Raw genomic sequence first — 19,063 nt, forward strand, 5'->3', positions numbered from 1 at the left:
CTCTATGAGGATTATCTAAAATACTGAAATTACAAGTATGGCTTATTAAATGCTGGTGGCTGAGTAAAGAAAGAAAGCTGACGGTTGTCAAGCTCGCAACTCGCTTATGCGTTCGATTGGTCACAGGAGCATGCAGCTGCCTTTGGTTCATATACTAATACCTTTTTCGACATCTTGTTCCAGTAAATATCGCGTTTTAGACTGTGGACCGAAACTCTAGAACGTATTACAATCTTTAAGTACATTAAAACATAACAAGTGATTCCTAACCAAGAATTCATAGTGCATATTACATAATACTGTTACTTCCTGCCAAACATTTGGCACACTTTTATTGCATTTAATGCACTTGGAGCACTTGCACACGCAGCAGGCAAATCTCAACTGTATTACGACATATTATTTCTTACAACTATTGTCAACGCAGATTGGGTGATTATGCCCAACATTGGCTCGTATACGGTAATCTAATCAGTGCATCCTAGAATTATTACACAACTCCAACAGCGTGTACTGATTACTAAAATTTTATAGATCTCATAAGCGGCACACAGGAATAAATCCCACTTATGTATATGTAAAAATGTATGTAAGTAATGAGGTGTGTGTATGTGTGTGTTAGAGATGAACTGCATGTAAATTCGGTTGTAGATACGCGATCTCATTTGAAAAGATGGGCAATATTGCTATAATTTATAATCTCTCATTAGTATGAGTATCGAGCCCATGGCACAGCGCGCACACAAGATCACCAGATCACAGGAACACCTAATCATTAGACGAAATATGAGCATTTTATTGCATCCCATACACGCTCATCAGACATCATAAAAAAGACACTTTTTTATATAAAGTGGACACAATTTGTGGTTGGTTGGTTGGTTGGTTACTTGGCTGACTGGTTGCCACATCGGTCTCTCTGTGTGTGCCTCTATGTATATATATGTTTGTGTGTGTGTATGGTGGCTCAGACGATTGTCACAGCAGTCGCACTCATTTATAAACGCCTCGAAAAACACTTTTGAGTAATCAGCTGCCGCAGTGCAGATGTGCAGCGACGCTGTGTACGCGGGGCGATCACTTTTATTAAGGTAGCAATAAAAAATGTACACAAATTCTTGAGGACACAATAAGAAGAGCTGTAGCAGAGAGTAAAGGGCCAAAATGAGCATATGTGCGCCACAGCATTTGATACTCGTACAAGTATTTTATTGTATGTGTGGAGTAGCCTATTTGAAGAGACAAATTGTGTAGCGCTCTTTGTTCAAGTGGGTGTTTTAGTGTTGCACAGAGTTGTATTTACTAATGTATGTGGTGTATGTATGTTTGTGTTCTCGTTGCCGCATAATTTCTCGGAAGTTCATCGCTTCTTATCTATCAAGGCGATACGCGATCAGTATAGTTTGTACAATCTATTAATTATAAATTCTAGTGAAAACTATTACAATTCCAACATTAAAAAGTAATATTTCCAAAAGGTAAATTAGATTTATTTCTCTTTAATTAATGGTACATGTGCAGCTGAGTGTATGTCACCTTTATAAGACATGGTTTCGTATCCTCATTTTAAAGAAAAAGGTTTTCGAACAGTTGGCGTTGGCATAGTTGGCGTTCTCAAATATTCTAGTGTTTTTTATTAGTGAAGAAATTTGTTTAATCTTATCGAACAGTTATTTATGACATTTATCATATTCGAATACAGTGGAACTTCCAGAACTCGAAGATCTCCATTACTCGAACATTTGTATTGGCAATAGCGTTTAGAAATCAAATTTCAAACAAATTTCCTACCATAAATCGAACTTTTCGATCAGGGCATAATACAAAATTTAAAGTTTCACCATCGAGGCAGAATTTTAAAAGTACTCCTATGTCGTATGGAGGCGAACAAAAAATATGATATTACAATTATGGATTGTATGAAAATTCTATAACTCGAAGTCTCTCTAACTTGAAGTTTGTGGTTTTTTGTGGATTATGATGATTCGAGTTAGAGAAGTTCCGTTGTAACTTATTTTTTTTTTCAATATTTCTTTATTTATTGAATCTGCTTTGTTTAAAGCCTAACAATAAATATTAAAATCTTAAATCTATTTACAACTAAGTAAGCTCAAGAATGTGTTTGAGCTTTTTGGTAGAACGTTGCTCTTTAGTAGGCAGGTAGATCTCTTCTTTTTAAACGAGTTTGATTGGAATGTACTAAGGCATTTGCCAATGGGTTTGGATGTTCACGAAGTTTAGAAATATATTTCTTTCTGCTGTCCTCTATTTCCTTCTTTACCATAGGAATATCAAGATCCTTATGGATATTTTCATTACGCATGTACCATGGTGAACCCGTTATTGTTCTAAGCATTTTAGATTGGAATCTCTGAATTATATCAATGTTGGTTGCACAGGTCGTACCCCACAGTTGAATACCATACATCCAAATCGGTTTTATGATTGCATTGTATAACAGGACTTTGTTGTCTAGGCTAAGTTTAGAATTTTTGTTTAGAAGCCAATTTAAATTTGCTGCTCTTAACTTCATGCAAGTTACTTTACTCGCTATATGTGTCCGCCACGTAAGCCCAAGATAAGTTACTTAATTTGCTTGGGGTACTAATACATTGTTTATTTTTATTTTAACTTATTTGGCACTAGACTATTCGCCACTACAAGCTTTTTAATTTGTGAAAGGAATTGTTTTTTTTTTAGAAAATATAAAATACTTTCATCAACATTATTCTCACCGCCGACAAGTTTCTCTGTCGTTTGCTGTCTCTCCCCAGTTTTTCAGTCTTGAGTTTCTTGAGACCTTCATTTAATAATCGTATATCCATTCTTATAATATGACCTAGTCATCTTCATAAAATCCATCCATCGATAAAATAATTAATGAGAACAAAAATTAATTGATCAAAAATAGTAACTAAAGCACACTCAGTCAATCTTCTGATATAAGCCCTACCCTAAATGTATCATTTTATCACGAAAGATCTTAGCTTTTTGGAAATTGGGAAGGTCTGGCAGAGGAAATGTAAAAAGTTGTGTGTGGAATGAATCATTGCCTTAAGATATTATTTAAGATTATTCCAAACATTATTATTGGGACGGTTGAAAATATGTTCATGTTCCAAAAACTCGTGTTCTGTAAAGCAATCCCTATCAAGTGACGTCTTTATTTAAGGAACTTAGAGAATGCTTGAATGATATGTCCTGTTTGCTCACAAGTTCTTTTGAATAAAATGAGTTTAAATTTTAAATGATTTTGTTTATTTATCATTTTCTCATCTTTTTTTTAAGAAAAAATATTTTTTATATTATTGGTTTTATAAAGTGTACTCATTTTACTTAAGTCTCTTATTTATAAGAGTTTAAGTTTCAATAATTTTTCATATTTTATTTATTTTTTATCATGAAGAAAGTCCATTTAGAGGTATATTTTAATATTAGCTGTCGTCGATTTTCCACTTTTTTGCTTATTTAATTTATTTCAATAAAGTGTATTGGCACTTCATTAAAGTAGTGAAATCTTCTTCTATTCTATAGTTTTTATGTAATTCTAATAATTTCAGTCTATTAGATTTATGCCAGTTGTCTGTACGATTCGATTTCAGTAAAAAATGAGAGAAATTGTATGATTTTTTTTTATTTATATGGCGTTGTCTCTTGCAGCCGACATTTGTAACAACTAAGTTAGACTTAAAACAAAATGATTAATTTCAGCAGAAAGGAAAATCATAACTGCAATTTTTGTCAAGATCTGATTAAATATCAGTGAGGTAACAGAGCAAAGATCTCAGATAGAGTTCATATATCACGCCTATTTTATTTATTTCCCCATTATTAAAATATTTGTTTTCCACGCTAGTAAAACTAAAATAAATACAAAATGCTACAGTTAAATCAACCAAGTGAGTGCGAGTATTTTATAAACTCACTAATTAACTGCACTTATTCCGAGACTTACTAAATAATGACAACAACTTGCAACTTAACTAACATACCTCCCTCAGTATTTTAAATAACTCACCACGTGACTTACCAACATACAGACATACCAAACACATAACAACAACATACTCTGGCATACTCTATAGGTACGTATGTATGTAAACATGTGTGTTTACATACAGAGCAACAACCAAAGCTGAGCACCGCTCCACAACGTTGAAAGACAGGACTGTTGCAAGCTCAAACTCATATTTGCTTGTACAAAAACTTGTTTCAACGGACAATTTCAATCTGTGACAAATTATTATTGAATAAAAAACGCAGCTAGAAGCCGCCGCCGCCGCCGCCAATGCAGTCTTAGTAGTAACCAATACATGATCATATATACTCACACTCTCGTGTCTTTCTTTGAGTCTCGCATGAACTCTTACACCTGTTGGTGCTCTTTGTGAACTCGAGCTTGTAGCTCTTTTGGCCGCTCTTTACCAGTGAACCAAAGCAAATGTAACAACAATAAATTGTTTCGTCTAGCAATAAATAAATACAATTGAATTTGATTTTTTTCTTTAATTTTTATTTGCTTTTTGTTTTTGTTTTGCTGCTCGTCTACGCAACAACTCAATAAATTTTTATGTCTCTATTGTTATTGGCCACTATGGTTTTCATACGGTTTGGTTTTCCTAACAAAAATGTTATGACCATTTAACGCGTTTAAGGAAAGATTTGCTCGCATTCATTTTTGCTTTTTATTTTCAGTTGAAAAAAAGTGTTACAAAATTTTTATTGAACTTTCTTGTACAATTTTAGTCAAACCACTTTTTGATAAAGTTTGCTTTTGTTCGCGAAAAATGTAGAAAGCTTATGACACTTTTGTTGTGCAAATTGTTTTTGTTTGCTTTGTTTTGTTATATTGCACAGATATGGTCATAAAAATATGCACAGTGGTCTTATCAATGACATCTCTTGTGCAGGTCTTAAACAATCGTACAATTGTCAAATAATAAAAAAATGCTGGTTTAAATTGAGTTGCTAATTGCTGTGTCTTTCTTTTTTTTCTTTGTGGTTAGAACCACAAATACAAGATATATAATTCAATGCCGCTATATATTTTACTGCAACAATTGTCAAGTGTGTTCCACAGCAATTTTCATTGCTTATAAGAACTAAGTCCCAATATCGCCGATAAAAATTATTTGAATACTTCTATATACAAAAATATGGGGAAATTCATGAAATTGCCATTATTATCAAGTTATTAGATCACTAATTTTATTTCAATCAGTATTTGGAGATAGTTTCGGTCTTATGGTCATCGCGACGAAGTCTTATAAATACCATATAAGTTGTCAAATATTTTTCTAAAATATTTGGTTCTATTTCACCAATAATAGCGGTGTTTTTAGGCGTATTATTTTCAATTGATATAATGCTTTTTTCGGAGTTAGCCTCTTTGTCAGCTATTACTTGATTTATACTTTTATTTTGTTTGCCATTTCATAATGAACAGATTTCCTCCGGAACAACGTTTGTTGCTGAACGTGAGTGAAAGTGATCGAAATCTGGGCCTCTCGACTGGAATTTATACGAGCCAGTTTGAAAACCACATGTCTAAAACACCCTTTACATTGACACTTTACTTAGATGACCCATTGACAGGTCCATATGTTTCTGTCATTAAATGCTAATGAAGTGATGGCCTGACGCGTTGTATCGCTTGTTCGACAGTTCTGTTGGCACCACTTGTTGAAAAAGTTGCCAGTCATTTGCTGTATTCTATCTTTGATCCATTTTAATTTTTGCTTTCAATATTAACGTCTTTTAAATCAAATAGCAAGTCTTTCTGGATGTAGTGGAGCCTGGAGATCACCTCCAAACACATTCGGGATGTTATAAATTTGCTAGATTTATGGAATGATTGATTTATGATTTGTGAAGTACGTCTTTTCTTCTGGAAACTTATGTACACGAGACAAAAAATACATTAAATCGCTTTTTTGACCCTAAGTGATCATGTTTTCCTGATGAATAAATGAATAAGAGAAATTAGACATGTTTTTGGACGAAATGTTTTGACGACAGTCAAAAACAAAAATAACTAGAATTTACAACAAAAAAACGGTTATAATAAAAGTTTTTTATTCTAGCAGTATTAAAATGGTATCTCCAGAATTGTATCATACCAAGTGCATCGAGGTTTTAACTCTACAAATTCTTAAATAATTTGTTTTAAAAAGTTTCTGTAATAGGTCTCACTCCTTAGCTGGCTATTCGGAAGACCGGTCGCTTCTGACAAGAAGATAGCTTTCATAAAATTCATTATTCTTACGAAGGAGGCTTAAAACCATATTTTTCTTGTATAACCACCAAAGACACTTTCACATCAAATCTATTTATTGAAGATCCAGAATTGCCAGAAAAGTTGTCGTTTGTTCTTAGTGTTCAACTATACTATACTAGACATGTATTTATTATCATTCCCAATAATTACTCACTAGTGTTTAAAAAGTTTCGAGTTTTCAATGCATTTAGGTTTTATTAACACACTCATCAAAGTATTTTAAGAGACTCTTTTGTGCCAAGAATTACTCAAAATTTGCGATTTTCCAATTCACAATAGCCATAATTCAAATGTGGTGACACTACCTTACTGATTTTCTCAAATTCGTTTCAAAGTTTATCTGAGATTAATTTCGGTTTATCACACTGGAGGAAAACATAAAATTGTGGTTGCCAGATTTTGCAGCTGATTTCAATAATTATCTAAGAAGCTCAACGCTTTTCAAATAAAAATAACGGTAAACGTTTCGGTTTTTAGAAATAGAAGTGTATTCAGTGAATATGGCTTCAACTCTAGATTTTAATTTCATACCAATTTATACTTCTTGACATTAATTTTTATTAATATTAGAATACAAATATACACACATATAATGGGTTCAAATTACAAATTACAGAGTGCTCTTTATCAGTAGTCTTTTTTATTATTATTTATCAGACAATATGTGATAGTAATATCATCAAAAATCTCGAATAACAAAATATATATTTTTCAGTTCATATCAAAAACCTAGGCACATCATATGTGCTTTCTTAAGAGCATTATACAAAAATACTACAAATATATTTTGTCTAAATTGTCGATAAGTTAATTTGTTTGTGAGATTATGTTGAAGTGACATACCCAATCTCTCTATAGATATCTATTGGCCATAAGCATTCTACGCGAACGCGTTATTTCATTCGGCTGCTCATTCACTTTTTCATGTTCGAAGAAACCATCGTAGAGCACAAAATGATTAGCTTGCGGTATGACACGCTCCAGACCGTAGTGTTTCTTTAAGAAACCCAAAAGTTTCTCCGACGGACGATCCACTGAACATTTGACAGGCTCCCACTTCTCCTCGCTCAGCATAGTTTGGAAAAGTTTTTTACCCAAACCGCTGCGTTGACGCTTATCGTGTATATAGAAGTCCAAAATACACGGTGCATTATCCACCTTACGTGATTGACCAAACTCATCGAATAGATACAGATCCTTCGTGCCGATTTTGAGCAAGCCAACAACTTCATCGCCACGCCCACTATTAAGCGCACCTACATCGGCCATCAAGTAGACGATTTGATTGTCTGACTTCCGCAATTTCTGCGCCGTTGTAACGGGTGTGTTGAGTTTCTGCGCAATGGCCGACAGCTGACCCAAATGATCGATAATGGCTGACATTTTAGCCGTAGCCTCGAGCGCCTGCCGTCGATTGCCGTGAAATGTGTGCGGCAACAGGCTGCAGTTGACCTTGACAATAGGTTGTGGAAAGAGCTGGCGTATGTCGAATTTGAAAGCGGCCATTTTCGTTTGCTTGGAGTTTCTACAAAAATATTTGCCACAGCGTTGCTTCAATGTAGTTTTTCTTTCACTTCCGTTGTATATAAGTATTTTTACAATAACACAAACCACTGACACATACAATTTTTTAATTCACTATTTCTCACTCAAAATGATTTTTTGGCTTCGTTAGGCGAATTTCACCACACACGCTCCGCTATCGTACTGTCGTTGTTTGTCGCTGGCTGGTTTGCGCTGCAAAACGTTGTTGTGACTCATTGATGTGTTCAAATTATTTATGAATTTTTTACTACAATTTAAGCTTTTGAATCTCCGCACATATTTTTGGAATTTGAAATTTTCGCAGCAAAATAATTCTGTCTTACTGTCTGTGGCTTTGACTTTTATGCGTTTGAATTGAAAAATTTTTTAGTTTGCTTGACACAGTGCAATTGTTTATAAACAAAATTTGTAAATGTCGAGTTTTTATTGTTTTTTCTTCACTTTTGTTGTTATAGCAACAGTCGAATAGCACAACAAGTGTTCGCCATGAGTCAAATGATATTTTTCACCTTTTTTGTTTGAGTGTTGGCGTATTGTCTTTGGTCATGGCATATGTTTGTTTACAGCTATCAAACAAAGTTCGATACAGGGTTGCATTTTATTTAACATTTATTAATATGAAATAATTATTTAAATATTTTATGGGATTAATATAAAAATTTGTTTCCAAAATATTTTTTTTATATATTGTATGAAGGATGATCTTAGTCTTAAAAATTTAAAAATCTTAGATCCAAGGTATATTTTTTATTAATAATTATTAAGATGTATCCAAATTATATGATGTTAGCACTTAATAACGGTTATTGATTTTTATTGAACTGGGGAACTAAAAAATATTATTGACCTAAACGTTGTCTCCATCTTGAGTATACAAAAACTCAGGCAGCAATTTTTTTTAACATAAGCAGATATCACAATAAAAAATTGTTCACTTCTAAAAATACTCTTTATAGGAACGACGTTCTCTTAATAGGCTAACAATTAGGTTCGATATTGAAGCTAATTCTCGTGACCTCCGTACGTATTGAATAGTTATAGAATGGTTACTTTTGATATATTGGACTAAAAGAAATACTTTCCTATATTTTAAACTTTTAAACTTTATTCCACTTCAATAACTATCCGTACTTAATGAAAATTATTAAAAGATCATAACCAATATGCCATATGTATAGGATTTGATGCCATTTTATTAATGTTAACATTCGACAGAATTCAACTTATTCTTAAAAATTGTTTTATTTTTTATAGATCTGGAAAATAAAATTTTACTAAAAACTACGTATATACTTTATTTCCTGACATTATCTTTCCGTAAATGTTTTCATATGTTATGACTTAATAAATATTCACCGTTTCTAATTTTGTTAAACAGTCAGGAAAGTATTAACTTCTAGGCTTAAAAATCTGCGATAGTTCATTAACTGTGATAGTTCAAAACATTTCAAGCAAAACTCATTTGATTTTTTTATAACTTATTAGAGGACTAATAATATATTATAGTCGTAGTAGTATAGACGATTTGAAATAATAAATAATAATAATTCATAAAAAGTACAAAAATTCACTAATTTACATATTCTTCAAAATATGCGGCCTTGACTTCGTACCAACACCACACTTATTGAATTCTAGTCACGCTTTCAGCCGAGTATGTGTATAAATCTTAGCTCAAAAATCTGATTTCCATATGAATATACAGCTTTTTACTTTTATATTTTAGTATTGCTTTGCTTTTGAACATCTTTTCAAATATTCCACTTAGTGTATTCGACACATATGTTTGTATTGAACTCTTCACTTTTCTAAAGCTGGCGGTCGTATATTTTTATTTCGAAATAAAATCCAGGACATTTTGCTCTCAAAATTCATATCCAGAGCTTTCCTACATATTGATATTAATTCAGTTTATCTGCAGGAGAGTGACTCCCGATGCTAATGGGCAGACAAATGTTTTGTCGCAAAATGGAGTATGTGATTATTACCGATCCCAGAAGGAATGTGTATTATAAGGTCTGGCGATTTTTACTTATATTAGGCCTCAGAATTTCGTTAACAAGTGATTTCTTTTGTTCTTAAGGGATTAGATGGGTTTCAGAGGCTCAAAAAAGAGGTTTTTTGACATTTTTTAAACATATATATACAGTAATATATTTCATTTAGACAATTCAACATATCGAAGATATATATTTAAACTGTATTTTGAGAAATTTTTATTTAAAAATACTGAAAACTCAGCCGTTGGTACCTCATCACACTTGATGTCTCAAAAAAAAAAACAAAAAAAAAAACGCTTGTAATGGGCAGCATAACTCATTATTGGTTCATCTAAATTCAATACACCAAAATTATTTCGCTAAATGTTTGGATAAATGTCTTTATTAGAAGAAGGGGGAAACAATGTTTAACTTTTGACATACTTTGACAAAAACACACATTTTTGGGTCAAAATTACGCCATGTATTGGCTCGAGAAATTAGAAACAATAATCAAAACATCCTTTATTAATTCCATTTCAAAGAAGTGTGTTTTGCACACCTTTGATTAAAATCGTGTCCACTGATTTAAAAAATTGAGTTTTAAAATAAAATATTGAAACTAAATTGGTCTGATAGGCGGAACTTCCAAATGGTCTATTTCCTAGATTTTACTCGCATCGATTCGAAATGTTAGGTAAATTTTGTTGTTTTACTATTAAATAAATATTTTATTTTATGATTTTTTATTTTTGATTTTTTATACTCTCGCAACCTGTTGCACAGAGTATCATAGTTTTGTTCACATAACGGTTGTTTGTGTCACCAAGAAATATAAGAGTTAGATATGGGGTTATATATACATAAATGATCAGGATGACGAGTAGATTTGAAATCCGGATGTCTGTCCGTCCGTCTGTCCGTCTGTCCGTGCAAGCGATAACTTGAGTAAAAATTAAGATATCTTAATGAAACTTGGAACACATGTTCCTTGGCACCCTGAGGAGGTTGCTTTCGAAAATGGGCAAAATCGGTCCACTGCCACGCCCACAAAATGGAGGAAACCGAAAACCTATACAGTGTCATAACTAAGCCATAAATAAAGTTATGAAAATGAAATTTGGAACATAGGATCCCATTAGGGAGGGGCACATTTGGATGTAATTTTTTTGGAAAAGTGGGCGTGACCCCGCCCCCAAATAGGTTTTTTTGTATATAACTCGCAAACCAATAAAGCTATATAAGCCAAACTTTCTGCAGTCGTTTCTTTTAGCCATTTCCTTATACAGTCCAAAAATGAAAGAAATCGGATAATAACCACGCTCACCTCCCATACAAAGGTTAGGTTGAAAATTACTAAAAGTGGGTTAACTCCCTAACGAAAAACGTCAGAAACACCAAATTTTACATAAGAAAAGGCAGAAGAAAGCTGCACTGAGAGTTTTTTACAAAATGGAAAATGGGCGTGGCGTCGCCCACTTATGGGTCAAAAACCATATCTCAAGAACTATTCGACCGATTTCAATGAAATTCGGTACATAACACTTTCTTGACACCCTGATGACACGGGTGGAATATGGGCGAAATCGGTTCACAACTACGTCTACTTCCCATATAACCCAATTTTGAATTCCATCTGATTCCTTCACTTTATAATGTATTCATAAGGAACCAATGAAGCTAGCGGAATAAAACTTTACACAAATACTGTATTTGAGCTGTGACATCACTTGTGGAAAAATTGTCAAAATCGAACCATGACTTTTCAAGGCCCCTGATATCAAACATGAAGTACTCAGTGCCTAAGGTTAATTTTTCACCGAGAATATAGGTAAATCCCTCAGATATTTTAATGTAATTCATTCCCTCTGAATTTTTTTCTTATAACAGTTTCTCTCTGTACCTGAAATGGTAAAAATTGGGTCATAACTTCCCCCAGATCCCATATACCTAATTATAAGTAATATTAAATTAAGTGAGCGTATAGTCTTCGATACGTTGTATCTTGGTGGTGAAAACGAGTGAAATCGGTTTAGGAATTACCTCAGTCCCCATATACTATTTATGATGATTTTCGTTATTCTATTGAACTTTATGCCGAATATATGGGTCGAATTGTGTTGTCTTTATAAAATTACATCAATAAATTGCGAGAGTATAAAATGTTCGGTTACACCCGAACTTAGCCCTTCCTTACTTGTTTTTTTGTAATTTTGTTTGTTGCATACTATTGTTTCTGATATTCCATGCCTTGAGTTAGATGATTTATGCATTCCATAAGTGTAACATTAAATTTTTTGTTCAACTCCGTATCTTTTAAAATTCTGCCTCGATAATAAAATTTTAAATTTTGTATTATGTCCTGGTCGAAAAGTTCGATTTATGGAAGATAATTTGTATGAAATTTGACTTCTATTGCCAATTTAAGAGTCCGAGTTATGGAGAACTTCGACTTATAGAAGTTCGAGTTAAGGAAATTTGGATGAAATTTGGCTATTGCCAATTCAAGTGTTCCAGTTATGGAGATCATCGAGTTATAGAAGTTCTACTGTATATATTTTATATATCTTTCGGATTTTAAGCAAAAAAATCAGTCTATATTTGTGTTACAATTTCCACTATTAAGCGATATATTATTGTAATATTTTTAAAGAGTACAAATCTAGCATGTTATTGTTACGGTTCGTAACGTTTACCTGTTCTGAAACTGTGTACTTCATATATTCTTCATTCTACTATGTATGGTAGAAATCAGTGTATTTCATACTTCAAAATCTTATGGTGTACTAAAGTGCTTTTAAATAAAAACCAAATTAATTATATTTAAATAAAAAATAATAAATAAAAATATCTATTATCATCTAATAACTGTGGGATAATATGTTAAAAGATATGCATGTATTCGCTAACATCTATATGTAATTCAACAATCGCGCTTCATGGAAAGCAAGCTGTAAAATGAAGCAAAATTTATTCTAATATAAATTTAAAAAATGCATATCTAAATATAAACAAACATATTTATCACATCCACACGCATAAACAAACCGCTATATATAAATTATCGACGCTTACATGCTTATAACAACCACAACCATAAATCTAAACAAAAGACTTAAGACACAAACTTGAACTACAATTTTCAACTTATTTATTACAACAGCCCTACACACTACCGCCTATCAACCAATCTACATTTAAATACATAAAATATGTCTAACCAACAACAATACGAAATCAAAACTTAAGAATGAATACGGCATGCAATAGCTTAATTAAGTTTGGGAACATTTTTAATGCGCGCTGCCTGCTCAAGCACAAACTAAAACTAAAAATATGCAAATACCAACAATAAGAACAACAGCAACACCTTCTACTAACAACATTGTAGGGGCTAAAACAAGAGCAATTAGTTAATATTTACGGACGTTTATGCTCTTTTTCACACATTCTTAATTGTAGCAGGCAGCGAGCGTAGACTGAATGAAGATCAAACAACGATCAGAGACAGCAATGCTCACCTTCATTATTATCGTGTTGAGTGAGCGTGAGCTGCTCTCTGCTGACGGAAGAGTGTGAGCGCCGTGTGTGTAAACAGTGGCGCACGTTGCATGCCCCGCACGAACTCCATGAACACACACACATGCGCTCGTGTGTCAACGTTCGGCAAATATTTGTAATTGTCCCCAGTGAGGTGAGGACCAAGGCGCATAAGGTCCTAACTATGACGAGTGTAACGCATATTGTGGCACTTCAGGTGGTTCGCAGCCGCTCAGGTGGTCTCTGCTGGTGTTTGTGAGTCACAAATTTTTCATGTGACTGAGCTGAGTGTGCACGCTCAGTGCGGTGAGCGCGTCGGTTGGTTAGATGACTGTCTCAGCGTTTGCAGTGTGCTGTGGCGCCCAGCCTGCTTTAATGTGGTGTTGTGAGCGTTTTCCAGTCAGTCTGCTGTTGAATTTCGTTGCGTGCGGTGCGCTACACGGTTACCATATTTTGTGCGGTGCTTTTTAAAATAATATATTGCATTAATAAAAATGCCAAAAAACTAAGCGAATTGCGTTTATTGCAACTTCTATATAATATCATTGAAGTTTTACGAAAAAATATTGCACAATAAAGTTCGTGTTATATTACAAACAATCCGTTTGTGCCGCTATGAGTGTTTGCTGGCCGATGTTATCTTAAGTACTTTGTGCAAAAACGAAAAAAGAAAAATATATCGCAGTCACGAAAATTATTGTTGTTGCACACAAAAACTGTTCGCGCAAATGTATAGTTGTCGGCGCCGTTCACCATATTTGTTTTTTAACACCGTTTAGTGAATGTAGACAATGAAAACCAAAATTTATTGAACACATATTTATGCTATTTCAATTTTGATTGTCACACAAAAATTGTCATTGCTTGTGGCGCTTAAAAACGGTGTTGCATATGAAAGGAATGTGTTAGCGCCAAACGAAAGTGTCGGCAAAAACACTAAAAAGGATTTATCGACAATAAAATTGATGTTTGGGAAGAACTATTTGCGCTAGCGAATTTATTCTGCAAATTCAGTGCGCTCACCGACGGCAAAAGTGGAATATCTGATTGGAAAAGTAAACATAAAAAACACTTATGAGCGCATTTATAAAATCAAAAAATGTAGCTTCGTAAACTACAATCGAAAAAGTGTAATTTACAGAAGAAAGTAATAAAAAAGGTTTTACCAGAAAAAAAAAATTATGAAAGCTTATATTGAAAATGCGAAAGAATTGACCCAGAACCTCTCACATACTGTTTAATACAATCTAAAAACCACAACAATAACCTTAAGCTCGAATAAAAACTAAATGCTAGTGATTTTAATAACAAAAAAAGAAACTGAAAAAATCTCCACAGCAAAAAATTACGTAAAAACATTAAAAAAAAATAAAAAATTTGCGAGTGAAAAGTTTAAAACAAAAGGACCTCAAATACAATGGCGGCAGCCACAAAGTGAACACAAAAAACGTTAAGCGTGCGAACTTTTATATAAAAAGCATTGGAGCTTTCACGATTTGAAGATTTCATAAGTTGAAACCTTCAACATTTGCAGTTTTAATCAGTTGAAGCTTTCATCATTCGAAGCTTTCAAGCACCTACTTAATTTTAAAATAAACAAAAAAAAACATGCAGGACAATTACAAAATCGACACACAAATGCATGCAAAATCGAATAAACGAACTTGTCCGAACGATAGCGCATGCCATAACAACAAATCGCATTTATACCCCACACCGCCAACGAAAGCTCCTGTCGACATTAATACAGCACAAAATTCAATCAATACAATCACCGCAACGCTCGGTGATTTAAACGAAATGCCACACTACCGTTATGGCGGTAGTGATTCATTAGCGTCCACCTTATCATTGCTACCGCTTGGACGACGTCGTTGGTTTCAACGACAAACTTGCTTACTTTGCATTTTGGCGGCCTTCATCTGCGGTCTATTCCTCGGCATATTCGTGCCAATGGTGGATTTGAGTAATGTCTTCTCGAATTTAGCAACGGATCCAGCGCATCGTACCCTGCTGCCTGCCGTTGTAGCTAACGAACGCGTACCGATTGGATTAACTGCTTTAGATTGGGAACCGCTGCCTTATGATAAAGTCAAGTTGGGGACAACTTTGAATCGTAAAACATCGTCGAGTGCGCTCACAGGCAGCCGCAAGGAAGTGGCGCAACACAGCCCCTTTACTGTTGCCTTCATTAGCGAACATGAAGAGCGGATTGGTGCGGAGGAAATTTTGAGCGATGGCACACATAATACTGACGACAGACGCGATGCGCGTGTACAACGCACGGTGGTTGAACCAATAGCGCGTTTGGCAGAGAAACGTACTGGAAAAATGCTGCACAATTTCGGCGATCCAACATGGTCGCAACCAAATCCTCAAAACACCAACACTTTAACTCAGAATATAATACAAAGACCGAACGCCCAGAAGGGACAACAGTCGGCAACACCAAATGCACCGGGCATCATAAAGTCCAACATCTACTGGGGTGAGCTGGTAGAGCGCGCTCTACCACAAGGTTTCAGCGCACAAGATACACGTGACTGGAATGCCTATGTGACGTCCGAGACCGCCGTGCAACGCCTCGAAGCGGGTTGCGGTCGTATGCAAAATCGGCTGCTAATCTTTCGTGATGGCACACGCGCCTGTGCGCGCTACCGTCAAAACACCGATCAAATACAAGGAGAACTCTTCTCATTCTACTTGGGACGCTTATTGAATATGACAAATCTTGCACCCAGCGCCATACTCACTGTGAATGTAGAGTCTGAGAAGTGGTCCAATGTGGTGCATGACATAACGCAGGCGCAATGGAAACAGCAGAGACCAGTGGTGCTAACGCGTTGGCTGCCCAACCTCGAGCCAGCCGGTATACCACAACCTTTTCAACCGATCGACCGTCATCTAAACAAACAAGATGTATGGAATATAACTTTAGCGCTGACGACAACAGATGGTATGGGCGGTTCTGCTAGTGCTGACGAATCCGATAATATGTTCCATCGAGATTCTCACTCTCTGGATTCCTCCATAAATATATCAATTACGCCCAACTCGCTGGCACTAGAGCGCCTGGTGGAGCTCGCTCAATGGTCGGACCTGATAGTGTTCGACTATTTGATTGCGAATCTCGATCGTGTCGTCAACAATCTCTACAACTTCCAATGGAATGCCGAAATTATGGCCGCACCGGCACATAATCTGGCGCGTCAGTCCAATTCACAGCTCCTTATCTTTCTCGACAACGAATCCGGTTTGCTGCATGGTTATCGGTTACTTAAGAAATACGAGGCTTACCATGGTCTCCTGCTAAATAACCTCTGCGTCTTTCGTGAGCCCACCATACGCGCTTTGCGGCAGTTGCGCGAAGCAGGAGCGGGTCGTAAACTTCGTGAGATCTTCGAACAAACGGCGAGCGCCGAAGTGCGTGATGTGCTGCCAACATTGCCGGATAAATCGGTGAAAACACTAAACGATCGCATTGATCGTGTACTCGGACAGGTGGATAAGTGTAAACAAATGATTAGTAATAGCTAGTAACTTATTCGCGACGGTGCTGAAGACTAGACTATGTGTAGGCTCAAACGCAACATTTGAGGTGCTCAGTGTAAAAATGTATTGTAAATTAGTTATGTCTAGATGTAAAAATATTTATGCTACATTGCTAGTTATTTGTAATTATCATTACGTAATTGAGGCGCTCTGAACAAGTCACTGTAAAGTCATAGCTTTAAGCTTTTTAATGTGTATTAGTGTAATTTTAATGTCTTGAAAGTCAAAAGTCCTTATCAAAAGACATAACAATTCTCATTTGTTTGTGTGTAAATCTGACTGATATGAGTTAAATTATTTATACATATGTACATACATATATTGTGCTTGAGTCCATGCAGGATATGCGAGCTTTTACTATTTATGCTAGAATTACATTTTACACTTTTCATGTGGAGATCGTTTTTATTTTCGTTTTACAAAGTGAAGAGCTCTAAATGATTTGAGCTGCAATGCTTACTCTGAAATTATAAAATAAGAAGTCATTATTAAATTGACTTAAGCATTTTTTGGTAAATAATTTTGAGATATTGACTTAGTTAAAATGCATTTCTGTGGTGATTTACTTTATTTATTTTCTCAAATTATATAAAACTTGCCTCGCATTCCATAAACAATTGCCATATACAATGCCGAACGGGGGGGCTAATCAAAAATTATTAGTATATTTCCTCTAATTGTTGCCGCACCTTCATAGAAAGCTTAGTTGTTTTGTATGGAAACAGACTTCACCTAAAATTTTTGGAAAATACTTAAAACATCTAAACCACTTTACGATCCAATTACTTATCATAGATTGGTGCTTAAAAGCTCAGCGACATCCGAAATTAAAGATCAATAAAAAATATTTAGACTAGAACACCTTACAATATTTCAAAGAATTAAGCTGTATATATCGAAGACACCATCCACTTCGAACTCCAAATACTAATTTTGCAAAGTTTCACACTTTTTAAGATTTTCTGCAATAGTTTTAAAGCAAGACCATATTTTTTTAATTACCATAAACCGTAGAATCAGTTGCATGACTTACAATATTTTTTCATATACTCAAAAGTATGTACATATGTATTCAAGTCACAATGCCGCTAGTTTTTTTTAGCATTAATACCTATCGGTTGTAAGTCGAATTTTGTAAGGCAAAGTTAAGTGTTTTACGTGTGATTTTGTGAGCAAATTAGAATACGAAAAATAACTGTTTAATCATAAGTTTTTATTTTCTACATATAGACATAGATATATAGGCCCGTTAATGTCTAAAGAATTGTGATATAATATTTAAGTGCGATTTGTATATGTATGTTAATTTATTTAAATATTAATCTAAATATACAGAAACAATAAAATAAATACTTACAAAAATATATATAAATGATTTTATCTCAGTTGTACTCTCTTGTAATGTTACCAATTTCTAGTACTGAAACATTCTGTGTTATATCGATAATTGGGTTCGATAGATAGCGTCACAAGTTTTTTATGAAAAATATTTTAATTTTTCTTAAATTTTACATGCTATACAGTCCACCGTTTCTTTTGATAAACCTAACTATTAATACTTTGTTGATTGCAATACAACTTTATTTCCAAATAAACACTCGATTGATAGCACTCCACTTGGTGCCCGTTTCATTCATCATTATGCTATTTTTTCTTCCTGAAATGGTTACCAATGAAATTTATAATATATTTTTTCTTTTACATAATTGGACTTTTTTCTTTGATTGTGTTTGGCGTTGGGAAAAAAATTCAAAAAATTCATACATTAATTTAAAAAAACTACCAAATTTCTCTATATTAAATTCTTTAAGCAATTCAGCAGTAACAATTTCTGTACTATGAACAGTAAAACATTTACTCTTGGAATATTCATTTTTATTACCTAATAAAATAAACTTACTCGTCAACTAAAATTTTGTGATAAGTGTCGGGATATTCATACCACATAGGATACTGGATATATGCTTTTCAACGCCTCTAGTTAGCTATATTTTTCTGAGAATCTTGTTACTAATATAATTTGTTCAGAACACTGCTGGAAATAAGGAATTTCTGCCCCAACTCAACTCATTCAACTCGAATTTCTTTCTGAACAACAATTTGAGTTCTTGCTAATTTTTCATTGTGAAAATCAACTTTTGCATAATTTTATCTCAAAGTAGTAACGAAT

At 34.2% G+C, this 19,063-nt stretch overlaps 3 protein-coding genes across 4 annotated transcripts in view; 2 read left to right on the plus strand and 1 right to left on the minus strand.

The window, feature by feature from the left end:
• Window positions 1-19,063, plus strand: part of LOC105212596 (peptidyl-prolyl cis-trans isomerase-like 3) — a 147,542-nt gene that overhangs the window by 109,811 nt on the left and 18,668 nt on the right. The gene's annotated exons all lie outside the window — the stretch shown is intronic.
• LOC105212591 (alpha-tubulin N-acetyltransferase 1) lies at window positions 6,539-8,305 on the minus strand. Its single transcript, XM_011184651.3, has one exon. The coding sequence runs from the start codon at window positions 7,781-7,783 to the stop codon at window positions 7,130-7,132; it is 654 nt and encodes a 217-aa protein (XP_011182953.2). The 5' UTR covers window positions 7,784-8,305; the 3' UTR covers window positions 6,539-7,129.
• LOC105212592 (extracellular serine/threonine protein kinase four-jointed) lies at window positions 12,841-18,504 on the plus strand. The gene has a single exon (XM_011184652.3). It carries the CDS (start codon window positions 14,950-14,952, stop codon window positions 16,876-16,878), a length of 1,929 nt encoding a protein of 642 aa, XP_011182954.2. The 5' UTR covers window positions 12,841-14,949; the 3' UTR covers window positions 16,879-18,504.

Source organism: Zeugodacus cucurbitae, chromosome 6 (assembly GCF_028554725.1).
Source record: "Zeugodacus cucurbitae isolate PBARC_wt_2022May chromosome 6, idZeuCucr1.2, whole genome shotgun sequence".
Lineage (NCBI taxonomy): Eukaryota > Metazoa > Arthropoda > Insecta > Diptera > Tephritidae > Zeugodacus > Zeugodacus cucurbitae.